We start from the raw sequence: 24,165 nt of genomic DNA, 5'->3' as shown, positions 1-24,165 counted from the left end.
CAGAAATCTGCGAGAATGAAAAAAAAAAAAATCTGAGTGAAAAATATGTATAAAGTCAAGTATTAATCAAAAGGTAGGACTTCTAAACAAGTAGAAGAAAAATTATCACAAAAGTATGGATGTATCTTTAACTTGAGCTTTTCAAGGCAATACTACAGCAACATTTTATTCACAGGAGAGACAACCACAAGATGGCTCCTTTCATATGATGCTAGCTAAAATAGAAACCTATTCTGATAACATAAGCTGCTCAGTCTTTTCATTCCCTTTCATGAACAACTGAATCATCAAGCACCATCTTCTTTCACAAAAAGGTGGTGCTACAATTGCTTTATTAATTCACAGTTTGGGGAGATGCATGCTCTTCCTTAAACAAGTAAGGACTAAACCCCTCAAGTGCAAGCATCTAATTTCACCGAACAGGGTGCAGGTTTCAAGAACACTTGCCAGGCTCACACACAGTCATTTCACACACTTTGCCTTTCTCAAGATTTTTGTTTGTTCTCTTTGTAGAGGATATGGCATCAAATATTTTTCCATGGAAAGATTTCCAGATTATTGAACTGTACAATTATTACATGACTCATTAACCCTATATCCACGTAGATGAAATCAAGTTACGGATTTGGTTACTGTTTCATTTAAGATTTTAATAAGTATTAAACAAGTGTACCACTTCAAGCTTCCACCCAGGTACAAAACAAAACAGTACACAGAGTAATTCAGGGTAATGTGCTTTTTAAGATAAGACAGTCTGGTTTGGTGTCAAAGGTTTAGTCTGCTCCATTACACAGATTCCACACCAGCAGTCGTGGATTCCCAGAGTCCCAGTGCACAGTGTCCCCCCTCTGGGTGCAAGTGTGTTGGCATTTTCGTGGTCTCCTTCACATTCCTTCCATCTTGAAGCACCTCTGAGCATGACAATAACAGCAACATGTCGTTTTCCCCACTGCTTAACACAGCAAATACTCACCACTGCATGGCAGTGGAAGAAGACTGCATCTCTCATGAAACACCAGGGGGAATTCAAGGAGTCACCTGTGAATTACTTCACTATTTGTGCGCTTTTTCAGATAAAAACTATTTGTTCAATGCAAGTAGTTGGGAAGCCAAAGTTACATTCATCTTAAACATAAGGCTAAGTGAAGATATCTTGAACTTTTATCAGTCCTGCAACTCTGCTGAGAACATCTGAGAACATTTACAATCAGAGCACAATCTGAAGATGAGGACATTGAAGGACCTTTTTATTGCTGCAGTTCAGGCTCAAAAGAAATGGAAAATGTAAATGGTTTGGTATTGACTTCTTACAGAACTGGTTTTTACCACAATGCCAGTATTTTGCCTCTCAAGAAATGTTAATTCTCAGTTAAAACTGAGGAAAAGAAAAAAAGGGTAGTTTGTAAAAAAGCCAACAGCTATAATTAACTCCCTTACTTTTTAGGCACCAGACCTCTTGGTTAAGCATGCCTCTGATGACTCACATGTATCAAGAAGAGAATAGTTGCAGGGAGGCAGAACTGACAAAGCCTTATGATGAATAAGGTCACTCTTCCTATGCTCATAAAAGATGGCAGCTTTACAACAGTAGTGTAACAAATCCATTTTTATTTATTACCCACAAAATCGCATCATTTCCTAAATAGTGAAGTTTTTAAAAATAGGTTCTTTATGTATGAGTAAATATTTTTCTAATGAAATCTTGCTTTGTCTTGCAACCCAAGCCTAGTTTATTTAATAGTAAGATAGCTTTCTCCAGGGAAGGCAGATAGAAATGGGCGATGGGAAAGAGAGAAGTTGGCTCTGGCTACGGGGCACAGCTGCTCTTTGCTACTAGCCCGCAATGGAGTAATACATCAATAATTATTTGGAAGTCAGACAGATTCCCTGCTTTCCATGCCAGACAAAACTCTGAGAACTGAGGACTGGAAAGGAGGATAAAGGACTTTCAGTTTACTGTTTTTCCACTCACAGCTTTTTTTCCAAGTTAGCAGCTACTGCTGCTATTAATTTCCTGATCTTTGTGCCTTCAGAGGCCTCACAACTTGCAAACAGTTTTAGCACTTGAGCACTAAGGCATTTAGTAAATTAATTTCTACAAAATGTTTCAGCTGTTTTTCCCAATAACTTCCACCTGAAAAAAAATCTTTTATTTCCTGTTCTTTTTTAGGAGTGATCACAACAGAAAACTTAAAGTCTTCACTGAAGAAAGGTGAAGACATCAAAAAATCTAGGTAAGAACAACATACTTCAAGTGGTACCCCATTCAGTTATGGTTTAATTCAACCAAAAAATAGGAACAAAACCTGATCTTTGAATTAGTCCCCGAAAATGATGTGTCAGCCTCTACACTAGGAAAATGACAGAAAGTTCCTCTCATTGCTAAAATAAATGCATGGCATCAAAAGGAATGTTATGTTTTCATCACAGTTCACTGAGAGTTTCAGAACAAAACAATTTAAAAACAAAATATGAGTAATATTTGAACAAGTTTGTCTTTTGCAAAACGTCCCTCTAAGACTTTGGATAGGAAACAAAAACGAAACACAAACAGCTAGTATAATGCCAGTATAATGACCCAGAGCTGGATTCAGGCATAATATAGGAGGCTGCCAGTAACTCCGTGACAACCTCGTCCAAAGACAGGAGGCTTTATGGGATGCAGGACAAGACAAAATGTGAGGAATGCTTTACATGACTGGGCACATCAATGCAATTGACATTTATGGAGGATTTGTGTGTCTGAACATAGATGCCCACAGCAACCAAAGAAGCCTTTGGATTCTGTTAGCTCTGTGCAGGTATGACAGAGGACCTATGTAAAACAATCCCCTTCTGCAGCAGCAGCAGCAGCAGCAGGCGGCAACAGGAAAGAACACTCTTGGCCATCTCAAATGGCACTAGACACGTATGTATGGGCAACTAATTAAAGCCTTAAGTGTAAACCAAGGCAAGAATGGAAAGGCTTGAATGAATTATATATTCAATTAAATTCTACAGATTTTTTTAAATTAAAAAGGCACCTGCCTTTGTTATGCACAAGTTATTATAAAATGTTGCACACTCAACCCGTCTGAAAGGAAAAATGGGCAAACCCAATTTATTGGCACAGCACATTAGAAGTTGGGTACCTTACAGTTACATAAGAAATTATTTTTCACAAAACATGGCTTTAAAATAACACATTTACTTTCTAAATTTATACTCGTTAGACTCTATTGAATATTCAAGAACTCCTCATTTACAGATCATTTTCTTTCTCAGCCTTTAGCCAAAAAAGAACATAAAAGCAAACTTAACTAAAATAAAACCAATTTCTTCTTCCATCCCACTTTACTTATAAGCTCTTCTGTCTTTTTCTGTTTCTTTCCTTACGGAAATTTATTTCTGTTAAACGCCCCAACAAAACATGAAGTCTACTTCCTTGATCTGACAGAAACAGAAAGAGCCTCTCACATCCCTTAAAAGACCAGGAATAGAACTGTGGATGAAATTAATGCAAATAGGCCTGCAAACCACCATTATTTTTTTTTCAAACATAGAAAAATGTGTGCTACTCAATTCAGTAGGTGAATTTTTCTGAGTCATAAAAAAAAAAAATCAGGACTATACTTTTTGTGTTAACAATACTGCAAGCATACCACTTATTGCATTCCAGTAAAGAATTTCACATTATGAAACATATTAAATGCTAAAATCTGTCTTAATACAAAATTTTAAAAAGCAAAGAACCTGAGAAGTTATGTATTACTTTTTCTTTTCATTTTCTTCCATAAAAGGTTGCAAATTACAGTTTGACCCATGAATATCAATTTCCTGACTTACACTACGTGCAAATGAACCATAATAGCAGCTCTGTTTCTCAGGGAAACAAAATCTATCATCTAGAAAGAACTTAGAACCACATAACGGATTTATATTATATGTATCACGAATCTGATCTTTTGGACAGGAAGACAAAATGTCTTTTAGGATTTGTATTGTTCTCTATAGAAGCTAACCAAGATAGAGAAGTACAAAAGGATGAATTATAATGTAATTGTAATGAACGTTAAAAAAGATAAAACCAGAATTTCCATGTCCCCACTTTCCCATATGACAGCAGTTGAATATTTTTAATTAATATTTAATTTCTACTAAAATTAATCAACCTATAAAGCCCATTGCCAAAATATATTACCAAAGCAAACAGAAAAGCAGAATATTCAAATGTCCTGGTTTCAGCTGGAATAGAGTGAATCTTCTCCCTAGCAGCTGGTACAGCTGCGTTTTGAGTTTAGAATAAGAAGAAAGTTGGTCACTGACTGATGTTTCAGTTGTTGCTAAGTAGTGCTTACCCTAAGTCAAGCACTTTTCAGCTTCCCCTGCTCTGCCAGTGAGAAAGTGCACAAGAAGCTGGGAGGAAGCATGGTGGGGAGAGCAGACACCAACTAGCCAAAGGGCTGTTCCATTTCATAGAACGTCATGCCCAGCCATAGACACTGGTGGGGGAAGCCCAGAGACCAGATCACTGCTTGGGCATCAGTCAGTGGGTTCTGAACAACTGCACTGTGCAGCACTTGGTTGGTGTTTTTTAAAATTATTTTTTTATTATTACTACTTTTCTGTCCTATTAAGGTATCTTTATCTCAACCCATTAATTTCCTTTTTTTTCCCCATTCTCTTCCTCACCCCATTTCAGGGAAGGGGGGAGTTGAGTGAGTGAGTGGCTGTTTAGTGTTTAGCTGCCTGCCGGGTTAAACCACAACACCCAATATACACTTTTTTATATTTATCCGGTCAATGATTCACAAGTTAAAAAATAGAGAGAGACAGATGTGACTCCTCAAGTCATATGCCAGCTACAGACTGATTAAGGAATCAGTCTCAGACAGAGAGCACTGTCTATTTTGGAACTTTTGGTGTAGATCACTAGCAAGGAAATAAACAAAGTCGACCTCATAATGAGGAATCTAGTCACGAAACTTAAGATATTAGGGTTGAGTTACACATGCAGAATTCCTGCATGGCATTGTTAAAGCTGCTTCCCTTCTCTGCCTTCTGCTTCCCTTTTTTTCAAAGGAGTAACAGCTCTTCTCTGTCTTGCAGGGAGTGCCAGAAGGCAAATAAAGACAGCGTCTATAAGGAAATGAGACAGACCGCTTTATTTGGTATGGCAGTTTCACTATCTCAGTAAGAGAGAAAAAATACAGGCAAATCTTGACTATGAATCTTCCTAAGTTCAGGAATATTTAATTCTTGTCCATCTTCGATACAACCATCATGTTTTTTAATAGTTATTGCTTTTTATGATAGTTATAAATGATATATGAGCAACTATATGAGTACTTAAAACAGTAAGAAGCAAAGTTTGCCTATTTTCAACCAAAGAAACTTTTAATACCAAGCACTCTGGTAACGACCACTTTTATAACAGTTGTGGTCTGGAGATTTGGGGTATTTTGTTTGGTCTGGGGTATTGTTTTTCTTTTAACTGTTCTATCATATGAGACTCTCATTATTTAATCGCCAAATGAGACATACTGATTAGAAATGTCAGCATCTGCCTAGCTATATATGAGAGAAAAAAATTCACATAACCCAGAAACAGAAGGATGATAAACTCTTAGAGCTTATAAAAATAAAGGCCAGGTCCAAAGAGAAGAGCGTCTTTGTGAGGCAAAGGATAGAAGTCCTGAAATGAAAGTTGCTGTAGCTGAAAGTACTCCCTCCCCTGGCTAAAGCACTTAGCTGTCCCGTGCTTCAGTGTCACCATCTATAAAAGGGCTCATTTGTTACTCATCCTCCTTTACACAGTATTCTGAGACCTGCAACTTGGCAGCCTTATAGAAACCTAAGTATTATTTAATTTTGTTGAAGATAAAAGAATAGCTAGAGGATACAAATATTAGATGCAGTGTTGAAATACCTCATTTGTATATTCATATCATAGTGTTATATTTTTTTTTACCTCAAAGCACTTTGATTAATCAAACTTCTTACCTCTACTCAGGACATGATTTTATTCTTCTCATTTTGCAGATGAAAAAACCTAATGAAATAAACCTCTAAGTTTTAAATAAGGCCACAATGAAGAACACTGCCAAAGTCAGTGAAAGCAAGCATTCTATCTTTATATTCTGTCTTGATACTGCTATAAAAACATAACCACATATAAAGTTTTATACTTCATATAAATTCAAAGTTAAATAGAATAGTTTCTGATACCGGACTTGTGCTGCTTGTCCCAAGTACAGAGAGACGTTATTACTTGACTGTCCAGATCAACATAGAGCTTTGAGAAATACAAGAAAGGTGTTTTGTTTTGCTATCATTTTTATGGTGTAAATCTGCTTCTAGCTCAGGCCATCACTATGATATTTAAGGAAAATCTTCAGACAAATCTCCCATCTGCTGTTGCAACAGCATTCTGGAAAGCACCTTCTCTACATGACAGCAGTACAATCCAATCAAGGAACCACTTGGTATCCACAGTTTTCCACAGTAAATGAATTCCCTAATCACCTCCTTGAACACTAAAAAAAAAAAAATCACCCCGTATGCTCTATGTCAATTCCTTTTTCTAAGATTTTACATAAGTAAAAAAAGTCTACTTGCTTTGGGAAGCATATGTAAAGATGTTTTATGATGGGCTGTATTCCAGAGTACAGTTCTTTCTGCTTGCAGGTAGATGGTTTTCTTTCTGTTGGAATATTCTCTGTGGAGTGGATATCACACACAAAAGGTCTTAGCTATGCCAAAAAACAGAAGCCAAATAAATATGAGGAATGCCCATGGAACCACAATACAGATTTGCTGCGAGTAGTATCTAAAACAATTATCAGGGACAGTTTTGGGAAAAGCTGAGAAATCCAGAGTTCTCCCTCAAAGATTATACGGAATTAAAAAAGCTATTTAAAAAAAAAAATGTGCAACCCTCCAAAGCTACAGTCTTTATACATTTAACTACTAGTTCATTAAGAAAAGTAATTAAATCAATTTAAATGAAATAATTTCAGACACTAATTCTGCCCACAACACAAAGTACACATTTCTCATGCACAAAATGAAATACAGAACCCAGTTACGAATGTCTCGTTTTTCCTGATTACTGGGGGTTTTTTTTGCTTCCATAAGAGAGAAAAACAACATACTCTCTGAGAAATAAGAACTCCTATGTTAAGAAAAGGTATTTCACAATACCCGAATGATCAATTTAACTTGATGTTAGGAAAAAAAAAAGCTTTTAAAATGCCTAGGTCTCTTGGCACTTTAAACGGAAATTACTTGATTTGCCTCCAGAACATAATTCCTGCATTGCCTGATAGTGTATACTGAAAAAGGAATATATCTCAATTTTTAATGTCAGATTAATGTATTTAAACAAACACATTACCATCAATTTTATTTTACTACTGGCAGAAAAATAGTTCACAAATACTTTGGGCAGAGAACAATTAGGGGTAAGCAACAAAAGTTTAAATTAAAATTGGCATTGACATTTTAATTATTTTAACTAAAAGGTTACCCTTGAGGTTTGCAACCTGTTAGATAGCACAAAACCATAGTAATCTCCCAGTGCTGAAGTTAGCTTGAAAGCACCTAGGTGGCATATTCATAGAATCATTACAGCTGGAAAAGACCTTAAACATCATTGAGTCCAACCATTAACCTCACACTGCCAAACTCATCACTGAGCAGCACAACTGGATATTCAGCTGCTAGGTCAGGGCCCAAGCAAGGAAACACACCACACACATGCCTGGTCCCTTTGAGTTGAGGAGTGTTTCTCAGGCCAACAAGATTACTCGATATCTGAAGGAGGGCTTGGTGACGTACGGTTTGTCCTCATCAAATCTGCTTGTATGTGGGTTCGTGCTCTTTCTTAGACTGACAAACAGCCTCTCTCCTCAACTACTACTGCTACTAACCGCACAGGTGCTCTGGAGAGTCAGTAACCATCGGATAGCGTTCCGGTCACCTGTTAAAAGCTACCAGTGCATCCTCGACGGAGGCCAACGCTGCTACCCTGACAAAAGCTCGGGCAAGCTCTCGACGCTCCGTCCCTCGAGGCACGGCCCTCGCCCGGGGAGATTTCACCTGCGTGGGGAGAGAGGCGGCGAACACGCATGCCGCTCTTCTCGCCCCGCGGCGCAGGGAGAGCAAAACCCCCGCGCCTCGCCGCCTGCCTCTCGCCGTGGAGCCCTGAGGCGCCGTTCCTGCCCGCTGGCGCCCCGGGCTCGCTGAGGCCGCTCCCGCCCTGCCCTGCCGCAGCACCTGCTGCCGAACCCGCCTCGGGAGGTGGCGGCGGTGGCAACAGCTCTCCTGCCTCAGGCAACGAAAAAAAAGCGAGCCTCGGGCGCCCGGACACACCGCCGCGCGGCTCGGTGCGCTGTGTTTTGCTGTGGTATGCTTTGCTCTGCTCTCCTCCCCTCCCCTCCCCCGCCCCGGCGCCCTCAGGGGCGCCCGGCCCCGCCTGTGCGAGGGGCGGAGCGGCGCGCGGCCCGCCCCGCTCCCTTTGTGCTCGGGCAGCCAGCGGCAGCCGCAGTCGCCGCCGCCTCCAGCCTGGACAGCGCGCTCCGGGCCGCCCGCTTCTTTTCTTTCCCCCCCCCCTCCCCCTCCTTCCTCTCCCCCCTCCCGCCATCCCTCTCGCCGCTTTTTTTCTCCCCTCGCCCTGCCCGCCGTCCTGCTCGTTATGTCGCTGGGAGCCGGCCCGGAGGCGGGTTTCTCCAGCGAGGAGCTACTGACCCTACGCTTCCCCCTGCACCGCGCCTGCCGCGATGGGGACCTGCCTGCCTTGTGCGCGCTGCTCCAGAGCTCGCCCCGCTCCGACTTGGCGGCAGAGGATTCCTTCTACGGCTGGACACCCATCCACTGGGCCGCGCACTTCGGCAAGGTGGGGCCCGGCCCGGCTCGGGCGGCGGGAGCGGGGGCGCGGGAGGGATAAAGAGGAAGGAGAAGGAGGAGGGCGCCAGTCCCGCTCGCGCGCAACGCGGCGCCATCTTTGCCCCTTGCGCGCGCTCTGCCGGGAGGCGCCCGCCGGGCCGCTTCGCTCCCCGCCCCCGCGCGCCGCTCCTCGGGGGCTGTGGCGGGAGGGGAGAGCCGTGGCCCTTGGCATCTTCCCTGTCCCCGCGGTCGGTGAGGCGGGGATGGGACGGATCACGGGGCTGATGGCACCTGCCGTTGCCGAATCATTCCTCCTCTCCCTTCCTTTCCCCGTTGGCGGCAGGAGCGGCCCCTTGTATTTTTTTCCCGGCGGGCTGCCTCACAGAAGGCCGGCTGTCGAGCTCGCAGCCGGGCTTTCAAAAAGGCGCCCGGGTTACCGGCACCGGGCGGCGGGAGCCAATGGGGAGGAGGAGGGGCAGGGGGCTCCTCCCACGCTGACCCCCTCTGGACCTCCCCTGTGGGCTTACGGGCGGGCGCCGGCCGGCCGCGGTGAGAAGGGGCTGCCGGGGCAGGCGCCGCTTCTGTGCCCCCCTTATGCCTGCCAGCCCACCACCCTCCCGCCGTGCCGCTTGCTTTGTCTGCAAAGTCGCGCCGCGGTCCTTGCCCTCCTCAGACTCCCACACCTGGAGACTGTTTTGTTGTGGTGCTTGTGTTATGACTACCGGCTCGCTCCGAGTTTGGGAAGAAGATGGTTGTGCTCGCCAAGCACTCCCCGGCCGCCTTCAGTATGGGAAACAGATGGTTTATACGCGCGCAGATTACAAGTGCGGAATTGACCGCGTTGGCGTCGTTGCAGTGCAGAAAACACACGAGTAGCTACACTGTAAACGTGTGTCGATTCCACGGGTAGATCTTTACATTTGTCCTTTTCTAGTGCTAAAAGCAGAATTTATATGGCCCGTGTTCCTGAAACCTCAGCCTTCGGTTCCTTTTAAACTCTTAGTCAAAAAAATACAGCGATCTTTCTAAACTTGACGGGCAGCATTTGAAGCTGTGTTTGTTACGTGAGAATCCTAGTACCGTTTTCAAAATGAATTACTTCTGTTGGATTGACAAACTCGAAGATGGGAATTAACAGCTCTTTAGGACACAGGCAAAAGGAAGAAACTGCCAAATATTTCTAAGCTTCTTCTCTGACATTACTATCTTCCAGTTTTAAAATAAGCAGTATTTAAATTTCTTGGGTTTTATGTAGGCCTTTCCTTTCTCTGATGTGGTGAGTGTTCCAGCGTATGCATAATTGTAGCCTAGAGGGTTGGAGTTTGGGCGGGTTTTTTTCCTCATTGATTTGTTTGGTTTGGGATTTTGAAGAGCTTTTGTTCTTGCTCTCCAGTTTCCAGTACAGCTCCTTATTAAGTCTGTGTTGGAGAAGGGAAATTAATGTTCTTAGGCAGTTGTCATGGTTTATGAAAGTATGTTGGGAGGGTTTCTGTATGTTACTGCGATCTTACGTACAACAATTATTTCAGAAACATTCTTTAAATAGAAGGAATCTAAGGAGACCTTGGGGGAGAGGGGGAAGCCAAAACCTAGAGCAGTCTTTTATCTGTTCAGAAAGAAGCTAAATTATTAGCTTCTCCACTTCTACAAGTGGAGTGCCTTAATTTTATTGTGAAACGTGCTCATAAAACATGTGAAGTTGCTGATCTGGTGTTACTATCTTTTGTTGCCTTTTTCTGCCTCATAAGAATATCTTTTAGGTATATGCTTGTGGTAGTCTTGCTTCTGTCTTAGAAGTATATGTGGTGTATTGTTTTTTTTCCTTTAAGCATCTTCAGTTTACTACTAGCCACAATGCGTTATGAGTCCTTTTGTGTGCATTCTATTTTCTGTTGAAGAGACTCCTGCAGAAACAGCAAACAAAGGGAGCAAGTCAGCCTGCAAGATACTGAATTTTTGCCATGTTCATTCTTGAGTATCAGCAAAATTTGATAGTCTTTGTTGTTTCATATAAAGGGGAAAAAACCTGCCAAGTGAAATAAGACGTGCAAAGCTGGCATAGCCTATAAATGGGGTTTATAAAACTTTGGGCATATATACTTTCTTAGAAACCTTGTGGCAAGATCTAGGCAATTTCAGTTTAGGGAAGCTATCTGCATTTTTTGTAATCTTGTTAGGTAGTGTCCCTTTCTCTGAGCCAGAGATTGTATAGCACACTTGAAAAAGTTTCAGTACTGTAACTGGATCCAAAATGTGACTTTCCATTTGGCACAGTTATACCTTTAACCAGATTATAGGCAATTTCCAGCATGAAACAATAGCTGCTCTTAGTGTACATTCATATGCATATCTTATGTTCTCATTTATGTTTAGTGGGATTTTCTTCCAAATTCAGATTCATTGAAACCTCGAATGGAGAGCTCTTCTGTTTCTCAAAGTATCTTAAGTTTTAAAACATAATTTTTCAAAATGTTCTTTAGTAGTACTGAACAAGACTTTTCTGCTTTGCTGGTGCTGGGCTTTTTTTTCCCTGGATTTTTTTTTTTTTTTTTTTTTAATTTTTACTCAGTTTCTTTCAGGAATATAAAAACAAATAAATGGTGACAGAACTTCGTGGTTCTCCTGATACAAGGCCAGCTAGCAACGTGATCCACCAGACATGTATTGATTCAGCTCTGCATGAGATAGAAATGGCAAAACTGACTTAGTTCCTTTCCGGAAGTCCTTGGTGAACAAGCTTGCTGTGAGCAATAAAATCTAGAACAGTTTGTGCACATATACATGTATGTGCATGCACACACAGCATCACTCTAGGGCAGGTGAACTTCAGCGGTATAGAGATGTGCAACAGGTGAAGTGAAAGAAACAATTTGAACACAGATGAAACCCCTCATTGTGTCAAAAGACAGTGCAAAATCATTTTAAAATAAAGCTATATAGGACTACATTCTTGCACACAGTTGTAGATGCGCTACAGTTAAGGAAGCGGCAGTCAAGTTTCATTAGAAATGAATATATGAAATAAGAAAGGTGGCTTTTTAGAGGGAATATGGATGGAATACTACTACTAATAAGAATTGAGTGTGTTAAGACATTTGTCTTAATACTTTGTTTTTATAGTTTACTCAAACTTTCACTTCGCAAGTAATAAACAGTATATGAGCAAAGTGAGTTGGAAGTCATAGATGTTAGAAGCGGTGTTTTTGGAGTTTTCATGACAGTGTGGACTTCCTTTTAGCAATAGTACAAAGACTAAATTTGTTTGCCATGTTAAATATGTGTGATGGAGTTTGCATTTTTGAGACGTTGCCTGACTGCAGAGAAGTGCTCATATCCTGAGATGTAAATTAATTCCCACTGGAGTTGCTGTATTCCAATTAAAGTTAATTATATAGTGCCCTAAATTACACTGGTCTTCTGTAGATTTCTGAGAAGATGGGTCAGAACATAAAATTGTTAATCCAAAAAGCTCCCAGAGAGGTAGAAAACGAAGGGCTTGCATAAAACCCCAAATCCTTGCTAATTCCCCTTGTCTTATCTAACATTAATTTATCTTTTTAACCACTTGCATGGATATTTCTGTTTTCTCTGACCACATCTATTTGCTTGTACTCTTCTCCCACTTTTATTTTTGCATTTGACTGTTTACATTATAGGAAGCAAAACAGTACTAAGTACATTCTGTTTCTTTTGGAACAAAAGCAGTACAGATAAAAACTGCCTGTCTCTTCCTTGGTATTTTGCCAGTGTTGTGGCCTATATGGAGACCTGTCTTTCTTAATTCATTTAATGAATTTAACCTCTGCTTTAGATATAGCAGTACAGCAGAAAATATCTTCTAAAAGGTTATTTAGTGAAAACAGACTTGTGTCCCCTGATCTCAAACATAAATAATCAAGTAAAGTATTGTTATTTGTTACATTGACTTTTCCCATCCACAGAAGTAATTTACCTTGTTCTTCTGTAATGTTGGAAGAAACAGGTTTTTCTGTCAGCCATGATGGAGAAGACCCATCCTTCAGCTTTTTTATCTTTGTTGTTAAAACTCTGTAAGAGATAATGAAAGAAAAAAAGCACACAGGAAAAAAAACCCAAAACAAACTCAAAACCATTTAAACATAAAGTTGCATAGATGATCATGTTGTGTAGCCATCTTATAAAGTGGATTTCACAATGCGAGATTGTAGTTCCACTGTTTTTTCCCTGTTCAATTCATGGACTGTAATGCTTGCTATGGAAACTCTTTCAGCCCAGTTTCTGTGCAGGAAATGTTATTCTTTCCTGAAGCTGTATTGCTTGTCTGAAGTGTTTTCAGATTAATTCTATTAGAAGTCTATTGTTTTAAAAACAGACTGAATTTTGTTTGCAGTTACAACAGAAGAACCTTTTGGTATAGCTAGTTTTTTTTCTGTCACATTGCTTGTTAATAGTTACTATTATTATTTTTAAAAAAACAATGATTAACAAAAATTAGTTGGGATTAATAGCAGTATTAGAGGTGCTAGTATGTGAACACCAAGGAAAGGCTAAAATTAGCAAGTACAAAATAGCCTTCTACGAGGGCATAACTGGTTGACTAGATGAAGTGAGAGCAGCGGATGTCATCCGCCTTGACTTCAGCAAGGCTTTTGACACTGTCTCCCATAACATCCTCATCAGAAAGCTCAAGCAGTGTGGCTTGGATGAGTGGACAATGAGTTGGATCAAGAGCTGGCTGGATGACAGAGCCCCAGGGTTGGTGATCAATGGCACAGAATCGAGTTGGCTTGTGGCCAGTGGAGTTCCACAGAGATGGGTTCTGGGGCCAGTCTTATTCAACATCTTCATCAACAACCTGGATGAGGGGACAGAGTGTACCCTCAGCAAGTTGTCTGATGACACCAAACCGGGAGAAGTGACTGATTCCCCAGAAGGTTGGATCTCGACCAGTTTGAGAGTTGGGCAGAGGAACCTCATGAGGTTCAACAGGCACAAGTACAGAGTCCTGCGTCTGGGAAGGAACAACCCCACTCACCAGTACAGGCTGAGGTTTGACCTGCTGAAGAGCAGCTCTGCAGAGAGCGACTTGGGAGTCCTGGTTGACAATAAAGTCACCATGAACCAGCAATGTGCCCTCGTGGCCAAGAAGGCCAATGGCATCCTGGGATAAATCAAGAAGAGTGTGGCCAGCAGGTCAAGGGAGGTTCTTCTCCCCCTCTCCTCTGCCCTGGTGAGGCCTCATCTGGAGTACTGTGTCCAGTTTTGTGCTCCCCACCTCAAGAGGGGCAGGGAACTTCTTGAGAAAGTCCAGCACAGGGCCACCAAAATGGTCAGGGGACTGGAGCATCTTCCTTAAGAGGAAAGGCTGTGGGAACTGAGGCTGTTCAGCCTGGAGAAGAGGAGACTGTTGGAAGGAGATCTTATTAATTGTTACGAGTATCTAAATGGTGGATGCTAGGAGGCTGGGACATCCCTTTTTTTTATTGCATCTAGTGACAGGACAAGAGGTAATGGAAAGAAGGTGGAACACAAAAAGTTCTATTTAAACACAAGGAAAAACTTCTTTCCTGTGAGGTTGAGGAAACCCTGGCATAGGCTGCCCAGGAAGGTTGTGGAGACTCCTTCTCTGGAGGTTTTCAGAACCCATTTGGACACGTTCCTGTGTGACCTGATCAAGGTGAACCTGCTTCTGCAGGGGAGTTGGACTAGATAATCTCTAAAGGTCACTTCGAACACCTACCAGTCTGTGATTCGGTGGAAATGTCTTTGCGTAGTCTAGCATTAGAAGTATACATTTTCTTATACCTTTTTTTTTATGTAATTTTTTTTTCAGGAAAAGTACTACTTTACTTTGAAACTGTACTTTGGTAAATATCAAGGTTTATGGAGCTAGATTCTTTAGTAACTCCAGTGTTTCACTTACCCTTACACTTACACATTTATTCCACCTGATTAGTGAGTTAATGATACATCTGTGTCTAGTGTCAAGTTCATTACAGTCCAAAAAAGTACTTTTGTGTATCCTAAAGCATTGGATTCGTGTGTGTTTGAACTATATGGAACAAGGAAACAGTTGAAGTTTGCAATAGTTTTGCAGAAATAATACAAAATACTCCCCTAAGGTGTTTGGTACTCCTTATCTCATGTATGTAATTCATCAAGGGCAAGAAAGAGAGGAACGTATAGAGGAAGACATTAGAATTGTGATGTTTATGCTTCTGTTTGAATCAAGCTGCTGGCTTTCTGATGCTTCTTAGTTACTCCTTTATGAACAGACTGTGCTATACCTGTGAATGGCTGACAGGCATTTTCTGTAATTGTGAGAGACTGACGCATAGTTTTTTATTTTATATGAACTGCCCTAAGTCAGTGTGCTGTGGTTTTGCTTTGCTGTGGCACATGTATGCAGTGGTGTTTGTTTTTTGTCCACAATAAATGGAAGCCTAGACTAAGATGTTGATTTTAGCATAGAGCATTTCTTTTCCTGTCAACAAAAACACAGTATTACTGTGTGACAGGAAAGGAGCATTTTTTTACTATTTTTGAAAGCTGAGGTCATTGTGTCTGTGGTTTGCCCAGCTTCTACAAAAGTGATGTTATGAACATTTAAAAATAGTTTCTGGATATCTGACACTTCTGGTTAGTATGATGGGAAAATAAAAGTCAGAATATAGTATGACAAATAAGGCTTCTTTTTTTTTTTTTTTTTCTTCCATAGAGCTTTTGTTTTTTGATATTGCCACAGACATGGAGCTTGTTTTGTTTTTAACAGCTCTTCAGCTGTAGTAACAGAAAAAAATGGTGAAAAGAATTAATTCCTTTTGTAGATTTAGCATAGTATTAACAGTGGGGCTTTTTTTTCAGTAGTCATCTGCTATTGTCACTCTAGGAAAACATTAAATAAATTTTAAATCTTTCCTGTGTTTTTCTGGTTTATCTTCCTCTAAAGTCTCTTGAGAATGCATCTGTCTCCTGACAACACTCTTGCTTTGGCAAATGTTATCTAATAATGTCTGTTTAGTATTACGTTTGCAGCTTTGCTGGATCAAAACTCCAGGTTTTTTCTCCTTAAGATAAGGGGAAGATCTGTAGTAAGATCTGAGGTATTTATGCCTTCTTTTCCCCTGTCCTGAAAAGAAATGAATTCAGTTGTGGGGGGTGAGAATTAAATAGTTTTCAGATATCACCTGTGCCCAAAGAAGGGAGGAATATAAGGGGGAGGGGGGGAGTGGGAGGCGTAGATCCTAATGTTCGTATTCTGTCTTATTTTTCATCCATGTAGTCTCACGAGTAAGTTCAGCTTTTCTAGGTTTTATGTGTTTATTTAGCACATGGTAATTGTGATCGTGCATGTGTAACGTTTTTTGGATTTTTTTTCCTCTCGTGTCTTTAAAGCTGGAGTGCCTAATGCAATTAGTAAGAGCTGGAGCTTCTGTAAATGCCAGTACGACACGTTTTGCTCAAACACCAGCCCACATTGCTGCTTTTGGAGGACATCCACAGTGCCTGAACTGGTTGATTCAAGTGGGGGCCAACATAAACAAACAGGTATGGATTCACGTGTATTTCATGTCTGTATATAGTTTTGGAAGGAGTGTCTTGGTCTCTCTTTCCTACATGTATGATCGTTACATTCACATACAGATGCTTTATTTTTAACACCAGCTGAAATCAGATTACTGAATTATGAGTTGCATACCTTTTTTCACTGTGGTAGACATAGGACTAACAAATGTCCTTTAAGCCACTAAAGGTTTCAAGAACGTTTAGGAATTGGCATCTTGCTACTTCTTGAACAAAACATTATGCTGCTCTGTTGTTGGCAGCATTAGCAAATACCCTGATACTGTAATTGCCTCTTTAGAAGGCAAAAAAAGGCTAGTGAGGAACATCTTATTAAATATTTGAAGAGTGTTTAAGAATTGAAAAATTCACTGTTAGCTACAGAACCGTAAGCCCTTTGTGGTACTTCATGATTTACTCATACAACTAACTAGTAAGGTCTGCCGTAGTTTATTTTAGGGTGCATCTAGTTTCATACTGTTTTCCTTTTTAGATTATTTCCAAAGGTCTCCTAGTAACTTCCAGCAAATAGATCAGAAACGTGTACTTTATTAGCAAAGAATGAATATGTGATCTTTCTGGTTTTAAATATTTAAATAACTCCTTTACTTTTTACTGTGAGTATGGATAATTAGTAGATGAGTCCATTAATATAGCAAAATTCCTGCTAAGGAACTGCTGTACTCTGGTACAGGAACACAATGGAGTGCTAAAACTATCATGCTTTTGGAGAAAATGTTTGTAGTACTGAATGGACCTATTATGTATGCTGGTCATACATAATGAATGACGTTATAACAGTACTCAAAATTATTATTTATAATAATTAATACTACAGCATATGTATTTACTAAAAGCTGTAGTGTAGCACAGCATCTATAAAATGTCTGGTCTCTTAATTTTTGCAGCATACTTTACTTAAAATATTTAATGGCCAGACTGTTTTAAATGCAGTAGAGTTAAGCTAAGTCTGCTGAGGAACTCGAACACTTGCATTTCTAGAGTCTGGTTCTTTCTTTTTTTTAAGCTATGCAAAAATAAGAAATGGGGAAGTTTGTGTTGAGTTTTCAGAAAAGAAGGCTGGTGCATTGAGAACAGCTGTGAGACACCAGGAGAATTGTAGAAACAATGAAGGTGACTGGATGCAGAGGCTATAGATCGCATCTTCTCCTTGATACCTGACAAAAGTAACTTATTGCATAAGTTATTGCTGCATAGTGATAGAACCTTCAGAAGAGAAAATCCAAGAACTATAAATACATCTGGAGACCAGGTAAGAATGTAAAGAAATGGTGATTAGAGAGGAAACATGGCATGCATAGAATAAAGATTACAAATATCTGCTAAATGAGAAGAGAAGAATGAATGAAAATGAATGAATGAGAAGAATGAAAGTTTTCAGCTATGAGGATAAAAGAGAAGAACTGACCAGTGAGGTTGAAATCAAGCTGAAGAACAAGCTTACTATCCTGGAACATGATGGGGGGAAAAAAGTTGTATCTAGTGAGTGAGGTTATAGCAAAGAAGAAAGTAGCAGCTAAGCCCTCAAAAGAAGAGTGCAGAGAGATTCCTCCATGGGCTGAGGGCACCATGCGTATGACTGTAAAAGAAAGCAGAAGGCAGTATAATACACAGTTAAAAGTAGACAAGAAACTCATTCCAGCTTAAAGAAGCCACCAAGACTAGCCAGTGACTTGAGAGTCTTTATAAGTTGATGGCCTGTCACCAGAGCAAATCCCAATAATGGATCTTCCTCCACAGGAGGAGGCATACTGTTATTCTCAAGTTTTCAAATAATGCTGATAGTATCCTACAGACTTCTAGGAGCAGATTTTAGATATTGACAGGCAAAGGACACTAATACAGATGATACTGAGAGCTGACACTGTTGGAAGTGTTGTATGTTGTTAATGTCAGGCTCAAGTTAATTAATTTATAACTTTTTTTTTTGCCCCCACAAAATAGTAATTGAACACTGAAGGAAAGGTATTTTAGATTTGATTTGATAATAAAGTAAGAAGATGGCTCAAGGTAATTAGAATGATAGTGGAAACAAAAAAGCCTCTTCTTTGTTTGCATACAACTAGTCAGTCACTCTGGTTTCACATGCGTGAGCACTGAAAGCTAGACAGTGTACTTTGGTGATACCTATAGCAACAAACTCATGCCACAGATATTTGGAATGTTTCATACATGGCTCTGTAAAGCGCAGTGCATGCTTTGCTCTCCCCAGTTCCTTCCAGCTATTTATTCAGTTGCAGTCAAATTCTACTATTCTTGTGTGATTTGAACTGCTTAATAAGTGATCTTAGTTCCTTATTTAACTTCCAAGCACTTGAAGGTGATCATCTAGGGCTTCCACCCACACTTTTGAGCTTTTGGAGCAGTATTTCCTGATGTGTATTTTGTTTATTCCTTCCAGCTCGCTGACGCTGTACTTCAGACAGACATAGTCACTGGCTAATGCTTGTTTGAGGACAAGTGTTCCATGGACACTGGATACAAAACACATGCTGAGAAAGATCTGGGAATACTTGATATTTAAACTAGTAAAAGTTACCTTCCAAACTGACTCCTGGTCATTGGCTACAGACTAACCCATCACCTCTGGAAAAAGAAAAGGATAGCTTCTGAAAAGGAATCCACTCGAGTCTCTCAGTCTTAACGTAAACCTCCGGTACTCAGTAGAATTTGCATGCACGCTTTCTCATATCTGCCCTGAGTTATTGTATTGTAGCCCATGCTGCCTGCCTGGGAGTTTAGGAAAACTTCAAAATGTGTATCCCACGGCTGTGAGATTTGCCCAGGACACCTCTGAGGCAGAAGCAGCAATGAAGGACAGCTGCTGCTAACTGCTTGGCCCAACTGTACCTTCCTCCCCAAACGAGTTCTGTGAGTATGTACTGTGATGCCCAGCCCTCTAATCAACTCTGTGTGCTGGCTAGAACCATCTCTGATCAGTGGATAGTTTTTCCCCCCTGAAGATCACCATACAAATTCACAGGAGAAGGCTGATGTACCAAGCAATGATCTGCCTATTTCTACCCAGCAGTTTTCATCCATCCAGTTACTGTCCTGTGGCAGTGATGACAGATAAATTTAGGAGGATGTTGTGGTTTAATCCGAGCCAGCAACTAAGTACCACACAGTCACTTGCACACTTCTTGGTGGCGGGGAGGGGGTAAGGTGAAACTTACAGACTGAGATAAGAACAGTTAACTAGCTATAATAAAATATATACAGTATAATAATTATAAATATTAATTGTAATGAAAAGCAATATAACATAAAGGGAAATAAAACTCAAGGGATGTCCAACACAATTACCTACCTCTTGTTGGCTTAAGCCATGATTGCCCTCCCACTTCTTCTCAGTTTATATATTGGGTAGGGTGTTCTATGGTACGGAGCATCCCTGTGGCTAGTTCTGGTCAGCTGTCCTGGCCATGCTCCCCCAGAACTTCTTATGCAGCTCCTCACTGTCGGAGCCTGGGAAATTGAAAAGTTCTTAACTTGGGATAAGTGCTGCTTAGCAACAGCTAAAACATTAGTGGATTACTAACATTCTTCTCATCCTAAATCCAAAACCCAGCCCTGTACCAGATACTAGAAAGACTATTAACTGTATCCGAGCTGCAACTGGGACAGAGGGTGGTAGACTGCTCATGCTAGGAAGAACTGTAAACACACTAATAACCTTGGCGAGGAGGAAGAAAATGTTAATTCCTTTGGTATGTTACAATTTTGTGTTCTAAACAAGTTTGGACTAAAGACGTATAAAATGTTCCATTAGTTTTCATCTGTACTCAAAATTCAGAAAGAGAAACCATCATGAGTTGAAGGCGTTTTTAGCAAAGAATCAGGAAAAAATACTTGATGATCTCCAGCTGCTTCTTGGCTTCAAAAAGGATAGGATGCTAGGTCTAGAAATGTGAATGGCTTTTGAGAATATAATCAGCTGATGGAACTGCAAGAGCAATCAATTAAGGAATGGAGGTATTTTATATTTCTTGTAAAACAGTGCTTCCATGTCTTAAGATATCTACAGTAGAGGAGTTCTCAAGTGTTTGCAGTGTTGCAGTTAAACTTTGATAGGTACCTAAGCACCACATAGCCACTTGCTTGGTCCCCCAAAATGGGTTGGGGGAGAGAATTGGAAGGGAAAAGTCAGAAGACTGTGTGTTAAGATAAAGACAGTTTATTAGGTAAGAAAAGGAAAAAACCCAAATTAAGAAAATCACATGATAATAAGTTTCTTTAAAACCCCATGCCACAACCAAAAAAACCTACAGTTGCTTACCACTAGCTGGCTGGTGGTGTCCCCAAACAGGACAGCCCTGGCAGAATCCACCTACTTTCCAGGTTTTCTTGTTGAGCATGATATCATATGGTAGGGGATATTCCTCTGGGCAGTTTGGGTCAAGGGTCCTCACTTTGTCACCTCAACTTCTTCTGCTTCCGCAGCCCACTCCTAACTAAACCATTGGTAAATTATCAATGCTGCTTTGGTCACAAATCCAAAACATTGCACCATGTCAGCTACCATGAAAAAAAATGACTCTGTCCCAGCCAAAATGAGTACACATAGTTGAAAGCTTTCAGTGTAAATGTGTGTAGGGACTTTTTGTTTTAAAAAAGTTTTTACAGGTAAGTAACTTTTGAGGGGTTTGGAGGTTTTTTGAGGTTGGTTTGTTTTTTTGTAAATGAAAAGGATATAAAGGTACTAGTGAGTGAAATTATGTATATATACAAGGACCTGGAACTTGGAGAACAAAATGGGAAATTGCTCCATCCTAAAGCCAACAGAGACCTGGATCCCAAAAAGAAAGAGGGAAAAGAGAGTAAAAAGTGGGTTTAGGTTAAACTGAAAAAACAACCACATTTAAAAGAAGCCTGGGAATAAGCAGAGAGTTTGAGAAAAATATTTAATTATTAAGAGGAAAGATCGTTTGAGTTTAAGCTGTATAATGAGGGAATGCAAACTGATTAATCAAGCTGAGGTAGATTTCATGAGAAAAATTAATCAAAAAAAGTGTAAGACTTTCACACATATAAATAAAAAGAGAATAAGGAGGGAAGCTGGATACTTGTGCAGTAAAATGGAATGAGGAAAAGCCAGTGTTAAGTTACTGATATTTCCCTTCAGGAATACTATTACAGAAGGGATTATTTCATACAGAAGCACATCTGGGAACTCTAGGCAAGTAGAAGGATTATAGTGTATTATCAAGGATAATTAAGAAATTTTAGAGCCCCTCAAAATAAAATAACTTAGTTTGCTCCATGTTGCCAAAAGATAGGGAATGTATCTTATGCATGAAAATGTGCTAGCAGTCTAGACACTGAACTGCTTTTCGGAGCTTCTTGGGAAAGCCTTTGTTACATGATGCTTTTTCTGTTTGGTGACATCCGTTCCAGTTGTTCAATTAGAGCAGAGCTGTTCAAAGATGCAGAGAGTACTTTATTTTCCTCTCTGTGCTTGATTTTGGATGTGTTGAGAAATAAGTAAACTTTTAAAGCCTTCTGTCAGTGGGAGATAAATTTCTTTTCACTTTAGCTCATAACCTAGAGAGAATTTCTTTGGAGAGCTAGGAAACTGTTTTGTGAACTATTTCTGTATATGAAGATTTGGTCCTATAGGAGGATTTCAAAAGAAGATAAGTGATAACTAAATTTTAGGTGCTGTATTTAAAACAAATGCTCTAAAAATCTAAATCCATACATTCTGTCATTCTCTTAAGTCTTTTCTCGATTCCTTAGCTTTAGAGATGAGACCTGTGCTTTTCTGGGCCAGTGATTTAAAGAAACCCTCTCAAGACATATTCTCTTCTGAGATACTAGACTTTTTCTGGTTGTTGGTGACAGGATTGTTAGCTTCAATAATCTTATTCTTGTAAGACAGTGGTGAAGAGTCCTTTTGCATAGGTCTTTTTTCACCCTTGGAGCATTTCCCCACAGCAATACTTAATTATTCAGTTCTCCAGATCTTTACTGTGGGCAACATGCTAGGTTTAAGGGGCTAGCAGAGATTTTTGTCCTATGTGCATGGCTAGCTAAGCTAACTTTCACTAAACTGAACTTGATATTGAATGATTGTCTTTTAAGTTACAGTTGGGACTATGAGTACTAATGCTGAGTAAAAGAGACAAATCACTTCTACACTTTCACCCCCTTTAACAAAAGGCGGGAGCGGAGGGGAAGAAAACAATAACAATTACAAGATGATGAATGGAAGACGACTTCTATGACAGGAAAATACATTACAGAATGAAGAAAGTATTCCTGGATAAATTAGTTCCAAGTGAATTTCCATGTACAATAGTTAATAGAATTGTGTCCTCTCTTAAACAAGCACCTGTCTCTTCCTGTAAGTTCTAAGTAGGAGAAATCAAATAAATTTCATTGGAAAGCAGTCTTCTATTCATCAGCTACAAATGGCTGTTTTAGAAGAGCTGTATGGCTCACTCCTAATCACTGAGGACTCTAAGGAGTTTTCTGCTCTTTTTCTGTCTCCAAACTTTAATTTGGCCTCAGCAATTTTCCTTAGTTTATAATAAGGTAAACTTTGTCTGGTGCCATTATTGTTCCCTGCTGGGAGTGCTAGGTGATTCACTGTTGGCTGATTATATGTCTTAAGCACTAGTAAACTGGCTTCCTGTCAGGGAATTGGTAACTTCTTACAGAAATATTTGACTATTAAATTGACAAGTAGAAATTTGAGAGTATATAAGACATAATCCTAAATTCAATTTCAAGTTATATTTACGTGGTCTGAGAAATGTGATTTAATGTCTTCGAAGTGTGGCAGACAATTGAAAATGCTTGTTACCTCTATCTATTAAGATGGTAGTATGATCACATTTTGAAAATATTCACATTTCAAATAAAGCTAAAGCATAACCAGTACTGTAGAGATAGGTGTGAACACTTGTATGTGAAGACTGGAGAATCAATAAAGGTGCTATGTTACCCGAATAGCTAATGTCAATATTTTAATAAAAGGAATAGAGAAGCAAAAATGTGGATCATAGTTACAAGTGGAGCAGAGAAGTCTGTCAAAAATTTGCAGAGAAAGAAAAAGGAAAGGGAAAAAGGGAAAAACCTTTCTCTGCGTTGAACATGTTGAGGACTGAAAATTAAATCACACAACAAACCAATAACTGAACGTTTATGTGCTACTTTAAGGCCATTGTTGCAGAGTCTTCTCTGTGGTTCTTAATACTGATGGTTAATGGAACATACTGAATTTTCACCTGCAGCCTGTAGATCACAATGCACGGAATTTACCTGCTGCTTGCCAGTTGCATTTGTAAAGTTGTTGCAGATTCTCCCAGTTATTTGTGAAGTTTGTACAGAGGAGTTGCTTGAAAAGCAATACGCTGCTCCCGATGTGTTTGCACACAATAGGAAAAGATGAAATGGTGGGCTGTGCTGGTTAACAGTAATGGAATGTAAATGCATACAGATCAAAAATAAAAGTGTATAGGATATGAGTCAATGTATATGTCTCAGGAGAGGTCTGGCCAGTCCTGTGAATTCTGTGCTTACTTACAAGTTATGTGTACATGCTCCTCACCTGGTGAGTATTTATGGATGCATTGCAGTACTGAGTGTGACAGCAAAATCTGAAAGCAATTTAGCCCCACAGATTTGGCCATGCTGCATCTGAATTCAAGATGGCTTTGCTCAGTCCAAGATACTGGGAAACAAAAGTGCTAAAATATAGAAGTGGTGGAGTAGCTTGTTACAGTTGTATAT

The 24,165-nt window shown here is 40.1% G+C and overlaps 1 protein-coding gene across 1 annotated transcript in view; it reads left to right on the top strand.

Moving 5' to 3' along the window:
* The first annotated feature begins 8,521 nt into the window (after positions 1-8,521).
* Positions 8,522-24,165, top strand: part of ANKRD10 (ankyrin repeat domain 10) — a 38,563-nt gene continuing 22,919 nt past the window's right edge. Inside the window, exons 1-2 of the mRNA XM_061996805.1 lie at positions 8,522-8,875; positions 16,240-16,392. Of these exons, the coding sequence (XP_061852789.1) occupies positions 8,675-8,875; positions 16,240-16,392 (354 nt within the window). The 5' untranslated portion in view covers positions 8,522-8,674. The remainder of the gene's footprint in view (positions 8,876-16,239; positions 16,393-24,165) is intronic.

This window comes from Colius striatus, chromosome 1, assembly GCF_028858725.1.
Source record: "Colius striatus isolate bColStr4 chromosome 1, bColStr4.1.hap1, whole genome shotgun sequence".
Classification (NCBI taxonomy): domain Eukaryota; kingdom Metazoa; phylum Chordata; class Aves; order Coliiformes; family Coliidae; genus Colius; species Colius striatus.
Note: the sequence above shows the minus strand (reverse complement) of the source record. Positions and strands in the feature narration are given on the sequence as shown.